We start from the raw sequence: 12,292 nt of genomic DNA on the forward strand, positions 1-12,292 counted from the left end.
GATTTTAAGTCTTTTTACGATACAGACCACGAAGTCGTTTAATGGAAGCCAAAGAATAACAATCAAAAGATTTACACAGCTAGTTAGTAATTTTCAAAAATTCACAGCCGTACTGCCAGTTCTGCAGCTAGAAGTTCAATTATTCCTTTCTTGTCATCCATTTGTACTTATTTATAATATTAAAGCATAATTTAAAATAAGGAAATGGTTCCTGGCCCTTAACCTGCCAACATACTGAAAGTCCAGCTTTACCCTAGATTTTTGAAAACTCTTTTAATTTCTCAAATACACAGGGTCATTTGGAAACACGACGTGTAGCCAGACCCTACGTTACGTATACCCTTTGCGTGGGAATATTAACCTCGGAACTGCTGCCTCCTGAGCTGGGTGCTGCAGACCTTGAACTTCCCTCTTGGCCCATCCTCTGCTTCCCATGACAATAAAGGGAGGACATTTAAGGGGTGACAGGAAAGGCAGGGGAGTGTATTGCCAATTCACTCCCCTTCACCCCTGCCCTGCCTCACGGGTGGTTTCACAGGGGGCATCCCCGCTCCGTCCCGTTCCGTCCCTTTCCGTCCCGCTCCCTACCCTTCACGGGCCATCCAAGTTTCCGTAACACCGGATGGGACAGTCACTTCTGTGGAGTTCTCTCAGCAAACACTGATCCAGCTGACAACTGCTTGCTGAGTGAGGCTCAGTCCCCACCGAGGGGCGGAGAACTCCTTCTCCGATCTCACCACCAGGGTGCAGCAGGGAGAAGACTGCTCTCTCCTCAGAGCTCAGATTATGGCCCTTGGCTTCGCCACGGTTCACCTTTCAGAGCCCTGACAGTTTCAGCAAGCTTTGGGAGGACAAGCCGAGAAAGTTAACACCCACTTGGAATATGGCTTACAAGGGGGAAATATTACTATATTTCTCAGTAATTCAACACACATACATCTGAACTTTTAGAGCACGATTTTTATTTGGGAACTGCCTGTACTATACAGAAAAGGATGCCACCTTAAACCATCCAAGGACCCGTTCAATTGTTTCTGAGAATCCTTTATGCAATGCGTGCACACCTTAAGCAACTGCACTTTCCGATTTTTCCTGGTTTTTCTATAATTGTAGATACTGGAACAGAGCCCTCGTCTAGAGGAATTGGAAAAACTCATGTTCTTTTGAGAAATGTCTTTTCCGGGCAAATTGTTAATGTCCCTATCCCTCTATTTTTGAAATGTCTATCCCTCAGCTCAATAAAAAGCCCCCTCCAATTTAATTTTTTTTAATAGACTTTAAACTGGAAAAAGATAGTTTTAGCTTATTCCACATGAAATCCTGATGGGAAACAAGTTCCCTAAATTTATATACCAAAGAATTCCCTTTAAAAATCTGATTTTAGGGATGCCTGGCTGGCTCAGAGGAGCATGTGACTCTTGATCTCAGGGTTGTGAGTTTGAGCCCCATGTTGGGTGTAGAGATCACTTGAATTAAGTAAACTTTTTAACAAGCCTGATTTTAAAAATGATTTACAATAAACAGTAATTCTTGTTTCCATTTGTTCGTGCAAATCTCAAGCCTGTTCCTAAGGTACAGCTGACCTCCAATTGTAGATTTTAAAACATACAAAGTTTTATGTTATATATGTTATATATGTACATTTGTATTTTCTTAATGTTGTGAATATTAACATGTCAACCCATCTGAAGGAGCTGTTTTCTTGTGACAACAAAAGCTTCAGGGGGGCCTGGGTGGCTCAGTCGGTTGAGCGTCTGACTTCAGCTCAGGTCATGATCTCACGGTTCATGAGTTCGAGCCCCGCGTCGGGCTCTGTGCTGACAGCTCAGAGCCCAGAGCCTGCTTCCGATTCTGTGTCTCCCTCTCTCTATCCCTCTCCCCCTCACGCTCTCTTTCTCTCAAAAATAAATAAACATTAAAATAAAAAAAAAAAAGCTTCAAAAAAAAGTTGGCTCTGCTCTGCTGCTCTCATCACTCGGTCCTACAGCCTGACACTCTCCTCCTCTGTGTTTCTGTTTAGACCTTGCTCTTTCTGGGAGCTTCTAAGGAAGCCTAAGTCCACCTTCTGTTTTATTTCTGCCAAAGGGTTTTAAAGGCTAAATACTAGGGCTTTCAAGGTATTTCACAGTAGGTGTTCCAGGAAAAAAGTGATTAACCGTGACTACAATTAACTTTCCAAATGAATACTTTCTGTGCTCAAAACTCTCAGGGAGAACATTTCATCAAGAGACTAGGGGGCGCCTGGCTGGTCCAGTGGGGAGGAGTGTGTGGCTCTTGGTCTCGGGGTCGTAAGTTTGAGCCCCACGTTGGGTGTAGAGATTACTTAAAAATAAAAATCTTTTTTAAAGACCCCACTAATCAGGAAGACTGATGCCAGAGATGCCAACATTGATCTTCTGGGAAACACCGGCTCATAACTTGCTTTTTGGGGAAATGTACATTTTGGTAATTTTGACACGAAACGTAGAACCTCAAGGGACTAAAAGACACTGAGATACTAAAGCACCGCGGAGGCTGGGCAGAGGGCAACATCCTACCAAGTGTCCCTGTTACACAGTTCACTCTGGAAAATCACATCATTTCCAAGTCCAGTAATGTAGACTTATTTTTATCCAGAAGTACTTTGACATTCACTAACTGGAAAAGTTTATTGAAAAGGGACAATAAATTACATGGATCTTAGAAGCTATGTCAAACATGCGACGTTTTAAGAGTGACATTTAAACGGTATGACGCAGCCCTCAAAAGTAATTTTCTTACAGTTATTACAACTGGACGACAAATATACCATATGTTACTCTTCAGATTTTTGTTTTACAGTATGTTCTTGTCATTGGGACACTTCAAAATGTGTAAACCTGACAGAAAAGCATTTTAGAAAAAAACGTACCGCGGGAGAAAGAAAGCACTGCAAACGTTCCTGTCCTTTACATGGTGTGGAGACGGGAAACATGACCATAAAAAACTCTTATTCCGTTCTTCTGGGAGCTCTTTGTCAATATTCACACTTGGGTCTACTGTTACTTAAACAGGACTCTTAAAACAACTTCCGGTTTAAAAGGAACATTTTGTCCCTAAGTGAGCGCTTGTGTCCACTTCCACCTCTCGCTTTCATTAGTATCTTGTGAATTTTCCTCTTTGGTGGGTGGTTTCTGGGTGACTTAAGAGGTGGGCAGATCCACACCGTATGAAGGAAATCCTGCCTCCCAGGAGACCACACACACTCCGTGGTCACCACAGTGAGTTACGGTGCTTTAGGGGTGAACGGGGGAATCGGAACCACCCCTAGGAGATCCTAAGTAGGGGCAGAACCCTGCATGTGACATTGTGGAAGCTGGGCACTTTACAGACGCAGCCTCAGAAGGAAATACGAGACGGTTCCTCAGGTAAATGTTCCAATCAGTCCTCAGACCTACTCAAGTCCCTCCGTGACAAGGCCATCTTAGCCCGGACCAAAGGCGACACCCTCTCGTCTCTAACTCAGCCTGGTTCTGCCCACCGGCACTCGGTGCATCTGAGAAGGATGGGGGCTGGGGGGAGGGGGGCCCAAGAAGCTAAAACTGACCTCAGGGATGAAGTCAGGAGGCTGGGGAGCTAAAACCCGAGCACCTCCTGAATACCACAGTAATCCCGGGTGGCCCCACAAGTATGGGCACAGTTTTGGGAAATGAGGTGAAACTATTAGCAACTCTTCCCTTCTTTCAACCAAAAGAAAAGAAAGCCCCTTCAAGGCTTTTGATGGTCACAGAAACCTGACTTTATTTATTAAAAAAGGAGTTGAGGTATAAGAAACTCCAAGGAAAGAGTCACTGACAGGGATGGCTCTTGAATTTCCCGGGGATACCCACCGTCTGGGGGCGGCTCGGCCCCCACCCTCCCAAGCTCCCCCTCTCTCCACCCCAGCCTCGCAGTCTCAGTATAGGTAATACTGTACTTTGGCCAAAGGCATCTTGTACTTATGCCAAACTCACTCTTGCCCCAACCATCCTACATACACTTATTCCTTAGCTCTTCCAAAACACTCCTTCTGGAGCAATGTCCACTGTTACTGTTTCATCTGTAAAGCAGCACATGTCAGAACTCAGATCTGTTTTTAATAAAAAAAGTGCTTAAAACCATCCGATGCAAAGGTTTTTCAATTCATTTTCAACCAATGAAAAATCGAACTCGTTTGGGTTTACAAATAATACTGAATAAAATGGTGAATCCGATTATTCTCTTACATGTTCAATCATGTGCCTTCATTCATTTCAGTATCTTAATGAGTTGAGATGAACTCTCGTCTGGAAAAAATAGAAGGTACAAATATATAGAATTTTTAGGATAAGAAATTTTCTGAATATAAAAATGCTTTCTATGTTTGAAAATAACACTTTTAGATTCTTCTCGTAGTTTCGGGTTTGGTAACTAAACCGTTAAGTACCCAAGGTTTTTAAGAAGTAACGAGAAACAGCAACATGGTTTTAAATACAAACTTATACAGGAACCGATCACACCTGTGGACCATCCGCCTAGAAAGTTCAAATACTTTAGTCATAAAATAAAATTCCATTTCAAAAACTAGTTTAAGATAGAAATCTATGCGCCTTAGTGATTGCCAGAGTTGCCCAGCATAGCTTCAGTAAAACAGAGAATTGTCTGGAAAACACAACCTCCACAAAGTGTGCAAGTACCGCAAATGGGACAGACCGGAGCCGGGCGAGGCCCTGGGAACCGAGTCCTTCTCCCTCAGCATCTTTCCCGGGCCAAGCCTCCCGACTTTGGCCTCCTGCTCGGCACAGTGCCTTCAGTGCCCGTCATCCATTCACACGGCCTCTGGCGGCCCAGGGTGCCGGAGGAAGTAGGAGTTAGGCAAGCACTTCTTTTCACTGTAAACGCTTCCCATGATCCGTCGGTCCCCGTGACAAGCTGTGGGAGCTCATATGAGCCTTGAGCTTTTCAGGAACTGAATGAGCACTCGGTACACGAACGTGTACTGGCAGAGGGTCTGCACCATCATCATCCTCTGTCGCCTCAGCATGTCCAGCACCCTTGGGATGTCCAGCACCTGGATGGGGAGACAGCCATGAGGGGAATGCACTCCCCTGCGGAGACGGGGCGGGGGGGCGGGGGGGAGCCTGTGCAGAGATCTGGTCAGGAGATGGACAGACGCTCTTTGCTACCTCAGCATCTTCTAGAAGAAGCCCCCTGGGTACTTGTTCAGAAAGAACTATTAGGCCACTGGGTCCTTTCTTCCCCTGGCCTTGGGCCCTGCCCACTTCTCCCCCAGCCGAAGAAGGACAGCAATACCTCGTTGTGTTCCAGACAGGCGATCATGATCTCCGACAAGATGACGACGCCAGTCCTTCCCACTCCTGCGCTGCAATGGACCAGCAAGGGAGGGTTGGGGCTTTTTGGTTCACTGGTACTATTTGTATGGCGTCGAACAGACTGGATCTCTTCGAGGTATGCTGTGAGATGCCAGAAACAGAAACATAATCGGGGATTAAGGCCCATCAAATTGACAATTTTCAGATTATCATCACTGACTGGGAGGACTCTGGATAAAGAGCACCCCGACCACTAACGGACGGTGTGACCTTGGGCGAGTCACTGCCTCTGCCTGGGCTTCCATTTTCTCATTTACAAAATGAAACAGAGGAGGCGGTCTCTCTGAGACCAAATTATACTTCAAAACCTTCTGCTAAGCCTCCCCTAAACACGTAAAACCGTTACTTTAAAGCAAGTCCAGGAGCACCTGGCTGACTCAGTCAGTTAAGCGTCCGACTTCGGCTCAGGTCACGATCTCACGGTCCGTGGGTTCGAGCCCCGCGTCGGGCTCTGTGCTGACAGCTTGGAGCCTGGAGCCTGCTTTGGGTTCTGTGTCTCCCTCTCTCTCTGCCCCTCCCCTGCTTATGTTCTGTCTCTCTCTCAAAAATAAATATTAAATAAAAATTCAAAATTAGCTCTGAGCCCAGAGCCAGAGTGGAAAATATGCCTTGGGGCACCTGGGTGGCTCAGTTGATTGAGTGTCCGACTTCGGCTCAGGTCATAATCTCGTGGTCTGTGGGTTCCAGCCCCGCATCGGGCTCTGTGCTGACAGCTTGGAGCTTGGAGCCTGCTTCGGATTCTGTGGCTCCTTCTCTCTCTCCCCCTCCCCTGCTTGTGGTCTGTCTCACTGTGTCTCTCAAAAATAAATAAATGTAAAAACACAAACAAATTTAACAATAAGCAGAGGCTGTGCTGGGAATGAAGACACTTACACAAAAACCCCTTGAGGTCCTCCGGACAGCCGTGCTCAGGCCAGTCTGTGTACTGGAGATGCCACACTGTCCTCTCCTGCCCCGTGAGCAGGTGCTTCATCTTTAAGCCGGTGGTGGCGTAGCAGCCAGAGTCCGTGCGGAACCGGGTTGTGATCTTAAACCTCCCGTAGGTGACGGTGTTGTGCCTGGAGCCAAGTCGTGGCCAATACCTGAAGCTCTTCTCCCTTCCGCCCTCCTGGGAAAGACAAGTACGGTCAGGGGCGCCTGGGCGGGCTTCGGCTCGGGTCATGATCTCACGGTTCATGGGTTCAGGCCCCATGTCGGGCTCTGCACTGACAGTGCAGATCCTGCTTGGGATTCTCTCTCTCTCTGCGCTCTCCCCTGCTCTCGCTCTCTCAAAAACAAACGTTAAAAAACAGACAGACAAACAACAACAACAACAACAAAATGACAAGTAATGCCAAAACCCAACACAAGATCCAGCAGCGAAGGCACTTCCGTACAGGCAGCGTGTCCGAAGTGCAGGGTTAGGGTCCCAGCCCGCCGCCTCCTCTCAGGGTCAGGACTCCCCACGACCCACAGGGACTGTTCTCTGGGGGCTGAGGAAATCAATTAGGAGAAAGGAGCACTCACCTCTTCTGCTGTCACCATGGCTATAATGGCAATTCCCTGTTCCCACACCATCTGCCAGAAATCCTGACAGGTATTCTGTAATGGTCCCTGTGTGGCGATGTAATCCCACTCAATTCCACTGACAGAGACCTGAAATTAGAAAAGATTTTTAAAAAATCACTACGTGTGGACATATATGATGTATGCACACACGTATGCATGTAGTTCACGGTGCTACTAAAGAATGAATGGAATTATTCAGAATAAAGACTTTTCTCTTATTCTTTTTTTTTTTCCTTATTAATACAATTCCCATGACTACCTGTTTTATAAACCTATGCACTTGAATTCACATAATATTTTTGTGGCCTGGGGCTATCTACTTAACCTGACTCTCTGTTCTCATGTGTAAAATAAAAATATCATGTACCCTCATAGTGATTAGATGAGTCACCTGGCGGGATTAGCTGAGTCAATATAAATGGTGCCTGCACATAATAGGTTCTCAATAAACAGTGGTTATTGCTGCCGTTACGGTTCTTCTTCTTATAAAAATAGTCTCAACAAAATAGGATCCTAAAATTCAAGCAGTGCTAAACCATGAAGTACTAAACACGTTGGGAAAAACATTAACAATGAAGCCAAAACCGAGGTTAAATGCCAAATTTCTAGAGAAGAAAAAATATTCCTGCTCAAAGTGGTCTCACCTCTGAACCTGAGTCAAGATCACCCTCCAGAATGACACATAATTTGCACCTAAGATTGCACCTCCTTGGGAACAGGCTAAGGTAATACAGTCAGGAGATGTGGGTTAGACCCCACACGCCCTGACGTCCTGTGACCACAGTGACTGTTTCCCAAGTGCCTGGTGCTATTCTGCCCACACCCTCATAAATCACAGGCACATCCCCTCACTGAGGGCTCACTCTCATGGTGGCAGGTGCCCTGGGAGCTACCAGTCACCACAGTGAATAGCTGTTGGGGGGCGGGGGTTCTGATGGACAGTCTGAGGGGGACGCGTCAGCACTTCTTTATTTAGAGGAAAGTACAAGCAGGTCCCAAGTCCCACGCTAGTAAGTGGGACATCCAGGAATTCTGAAGCTCAGGCACCTTCCTTCGTTCCTCAGCTGGTGTCTGAAGACTTTGAAATACCCCCACAGGACGACGACTTCACTCAGTTCTCATCCATCCAGTCACGAGACTAGATGAGTTATTCCACAGAAATGTTCAGTTTTTAAATAAACCATAACCATGTTACAAAGCACGTGCATAGATTCCCAAAGACCGTCAAGGGTACCGGCCTCCGTGGGCAGATGGTCAGGTCTCTTTTAAAAGCCACCCGTGGGAAGCTGCTTACATCGAATATCACTTGTAAACGAAATAAAATGTGGGAAAGAAGAAAGACACCTGGCCATGGACACTTCCTCCTTCTGTATTAGGAAACTTCTCCTTCCCAAAATGCAAGAACTGGACCTCTAGCCAGCAGAAAACAAAAGGTACGATGACGCAGGAGAGACAGCACCTGGCCTTCCTCGCCTGCCAGCTGGGAATCCTCACTTTTTCCCATTTTAATGGGTGTAACACTAGCCCGGTCAGACAGTGTTACTCGGCTTCTAGGGAAAAGATGTAACTGCTTCTCCCGAGAACAAAATGATGTGCGAAAGCGACTATAGGGAATATGCAGAGAACAGACAGCAGCCTCACGGGGAAAAGCTTCGGCGACACCACCATCAAAATACCCAGACACTCTTGTCACGTGAGAATTAGCAGATATATGTGATCAGGAAAAACTAGCAATTCTGCCACTCTGGAGAGAATTCAGGAGCCAGAAAGAGGCCTAGAGATTTAGAAGAACAAAGTCCCAAGGTCAGGGCGAGGAGTGCTCCCTGGGTCCCGGCAACAGTGTTGGGGGCGGAGTGGTTCACCAAAGGGGAAGGGCACATGTGGCCTGGGCTCCAGTGGTAAACACTTCCTACCCAGCCGGGGGAAATGGACTTCCCAGTTTATGACATAATTGGTTACGATGGTTCAAACTAGGTTGATTTTAGAATACACACACGAATACAATTCTTATCATTCTTGTGATTCAACTCACAAATTCACGGCCCGTTTATCACCCTACCCGCTCTGCTCACCTTAATATGAGACGCATTGATGTAGCCGGTATTGTTTTCTTTAGTTGGGACCAGCTCCACTCGGGCATCGTCATAGGGAAGGACATCTTGGAATCGATTTCTTTCTGCATTTTCAGGGAGTCGTGCTGTTGAGCACTCCCCATCAACTAGCCGTTTTTTAAGAATTTTTTCATATTCTGTGAATACCATTCCCTGTTCTAACCGCTGTTCCAGAATTTTACACTGTAAAACGGAATATGTGGAATGAGTGTAGTCACATGTCTAAGCTGCACTCTGATGGCGCATCTGAAATCTTGTTCTCTGCTTCAAGTCTAGCATTATCTGATACTGAAAAGTCTAGGTGAAACCAAAGCTAACTTTTTAACAAGACATAACAATAAGAGTTAAAATAACAAATGAGGGGCACCTGGGTGGCTCAGCTGGTTGAGCTTTGGACTCTTGATGTCAGCTTAGGTCATGATCTCACGGTTTAGGAGTTTGAGCCCCGTGACGGGCTCTGTGCCACCAACGCGGAGCCTACTTGGGATTCTGTCTCCAGCTCTCTCTGCCCCTCCCCCACTCTGTCTCTATCTCTGTCAAGATAAATAAACTTTTTTTTTTTAATGTTTATTAAGAGAGAGAGAGAGACACAGAATCTGAAACAGGTCCCACGCTCTGAGTTGTCACCATAGACATAGGGCTCGAACCCTGAATGGTGAGATCACGACCTGAGCTGACGTTGGATGCTCAACCAACTGAAACACCTGGGCGCCCCAAAAAAATAAACTTTAAAAAAATAAATAAATGACAAATGAAATAACCTTGTTGGTGAGAAGCAGAATGCAGAGTTCTGTTTAAAGGTGAAAACTGGCCTAACATAATTTGTTGAACTCATTTTCTCTAAATCTACGGTTGATTTTGTAGTTCCTAGGAGACAGAAAAATTCTCCTGGAGAACAGTAAACCCTAGAGTAGACGAATCAATTCCAATCTCTATGAACAAATGCTTCAATGTTCTAATCAACGATACACAAAAACTGAAAAAAAAAGAATATTCAAAATTATCTCCATGGTCCAGTTGTAAGCAAAGGAATCTTTTTACTTAGCATTAATTCATGCCTGTCTGATTTTGATGTAATAAAACCTCACAGCAAATATTATCTTGGTCACAAAGAAAGTCGTGAAACACTCAGTAACTGTTTACTCTTGAGGTACATTTTCAGTACAATGAAAGCAGTCAGAGTCTCATGTGCACATGTACTGGCAGATCTCCTCTAATTTAAAGCCATCAAATATCAAGACTGCTGTAGATGGCTGGAAGAAGGTCAAGAATAACATTCAGAAACAAGCAAAATCAACATTTACTCTAAAGTTATCTGTTAGATTTGCCTCAATAACACTCATTTGTGATGATTAAATGTATTCGAAAATTCACTAACATCTCAAGAAGGCATTTTGTAGCATTATATGGATGGCCCCAGAGGAGGCATACCGGGTCCTTATGTCTCGTACGTACCCTCTCGTCATTGGTGGCTCTGGCAGGCACTTCCTTTCCTTCATCCGGCAGAGGCAGTCGAGACAGGGAGAGTCCATTTAGGGCAGCCAATTTGAGAGGACCAATTTTTTTTGCATCTACCCGGCTCTTTTTCATTCCCTATAAAAATATTTGTATGTATATATGAAATATACACAAATACAACCCCCGTGAAAAGAAATTCCAACGGACTGAAGACTGGAAACAAATGGAAGGAGTGTTCAACCACAGGAGAGATTATTCTCCACACACACACAACAAACATTGGGAGGAAGACATTCCTTTCAAGGCCAGAGCCCTGATAAGTCTTCCAGATAGATTTTGAAATGCAATTGGTTTCAAGGCTCTGTTGTAATGTAAGGTGAGGCTCCAGGCAGACAGCATTCCTTCAAAGAGCTCCCAAATTTCAAAACATGACACACACACAAATCAGTGGCCGTCCACAAAAAGGGTTTTAAATGCAGTTGTGCGATTGCCAATAGGCTTCTGTAATTTTTTAGAAATATATATTAGCTCTTTAAATCATTCTGAAAAAACATGTTTTCTGCACTCACCCTCTCTATTCTATTCTACCTTCTGCTGCAGACTTGTGTGACCTGGGCTGGATCACGACACCTCTCAGAACTGCACGTTTTTAACCAGGAAAATGAAACAGCACCGAGAGCTCCATCGTGTCACGCCAGGGGGCTGGGGGGCACAGGACAGGCTATCTGCCTCCTGAAAATGTGTGTTTCCTAAAGTGACTACTAACGTAATGATCTTCCTCTCTAAGGCAGACAAGCCCGGGACCACCAAGTCTACTCAGATATTCTACACCCCCTCAGAAGCCATAATAATTACAACAGTGGCCCTCGTTTGACAGAAATGGTTTTCTCAGTTGTCTCACAAGGAAATGAGTTTTATTCCAGCTCTACCAGCCAGGGAGGGAGAGGAGGGGAGGGAGGAAGGCTAAAAGGCCACTGCATAGGCTAAAATGTCAGGATTCTGCCTTGTGCAAGAAACCCCAGGATGCTGCTGTCTAACAACTGGCAGGGGGGCTGGGGAGGGGCTTATAAAGTCTGCCAGTTTCCACGGTGCAAATACGCCCACCACGGCCAATTTCAAGCTGCCAACATAACATCAAGTGGCTCACAAGACTCCTGAAAATTCAAGCCCGCTCTCGCCAGCCAGTACGAGGTGGCTCCAGCTGTTCTCTGCCTGAGAATGAGCCAGAAGGGCCCACTGCACCACATGCCGGATAAAACTGACTGCGTGGAAGGTCAGTTCTAAAGCCAGTATTTGAAGAAAGGCGCACGGAGTCTAAGCTAGTACTGTCCTCAGAGTACAGACACGTGGTGTTCGGGGCACAGCCGCACCATGGTTTGTGTGAGAACCGCCACCCAGACTGGGGCTGCACAGGAGGAAAATCTGTCCCTAGCAATGGGAGCACTCTAACCAGCCCACTGGTTTTCAGATAACAATCAAGTTCCTGGAGGTGGAGAAGGGTGGAGAACTCTCAAATGTTTCTGCTTGTCTGCAATTTAGTTCATTGTTTTTAATATTAATACTAAACTCCCATAACCTCAATTCTCATTGGGATGTGGACTAAGTTTGTTGGATGATGAAGATAATGGCAACCCCACGTTACTATGGGGAGTCTCAGGGGCTTAGCAGGGGCTAGACTTCTCCAATTCTTGGGAAGTCAGTATGATGCAACCTCCCAGTAATAAGCTAACTTCGACTGAGCATTTTCTATGCTCCAGGACCTCAGTTTATCCCACAACAACTCTCTGGGGCCAGCTTCAGTTACAA

General features: G+C 45.7%; 1 protein-coding gene across 3 annotated transcripts in view; it reads right to left on the reverse strand.

Annotated features, from left to right (window-relative positions):
* Window positions 1-2,579: 2,579 nt before the first annotated feature.
* PTPN21 (protein tyrosine phosphatase non-receptor type 21) overlaps window positions 2,580-12,292 on the reverse strand; it is an 82,807-nt gene continuing 73,094 nt past the window's right edge. For all 3 annotated transcript variants that reach the window (XM_060620483.3, XM_060620486.3, XM_060620484.3), the window contains exons 14-19: window positions 10,484-10,621; window positions 8,990-9,211; window positions 6,876-7,004; window positions 6,243-6,477; window positions 5,290-5,450; window positions 2,580-5,047 (exon numbers count right to left, since the gene is read on the reverse strand). In XM_060620483.3, the coding sequence (XP_060476466.2) occupies window positions 4,919-5,047; window positions 5,290-5,450; window positions 6,243-6,477; window positions 6,876-7,004; window positions 8,990-9,211; window positions 10,484-10,621 (1,014 nt within the window). In that variant the 3' untranslated portion in view covers window positions 2,580-4,918. The remainder of the gene's footprint in view (window positions 5,048-5,289; window positions 5,451-6,242; window positions 6,478-6,875; window positions 7,005-8,989; window positions 9,212-10,483; window positions 10,622-12,292) is intronic.

Source organism: Panthera onca, chromosome B3 (assembly GCF_046562875.1).
Source record: "Panthera onca isolate mPanOnc1 chromosome B3, mPanOnc1 haplotype 2, whole genome shotgun sequence".
Taxonomy (NCBI): Eukaryota; Metazoa; Chordata; class Mammalia; order Carnivora; family Felidae; genus Panthera; species Panthera onca.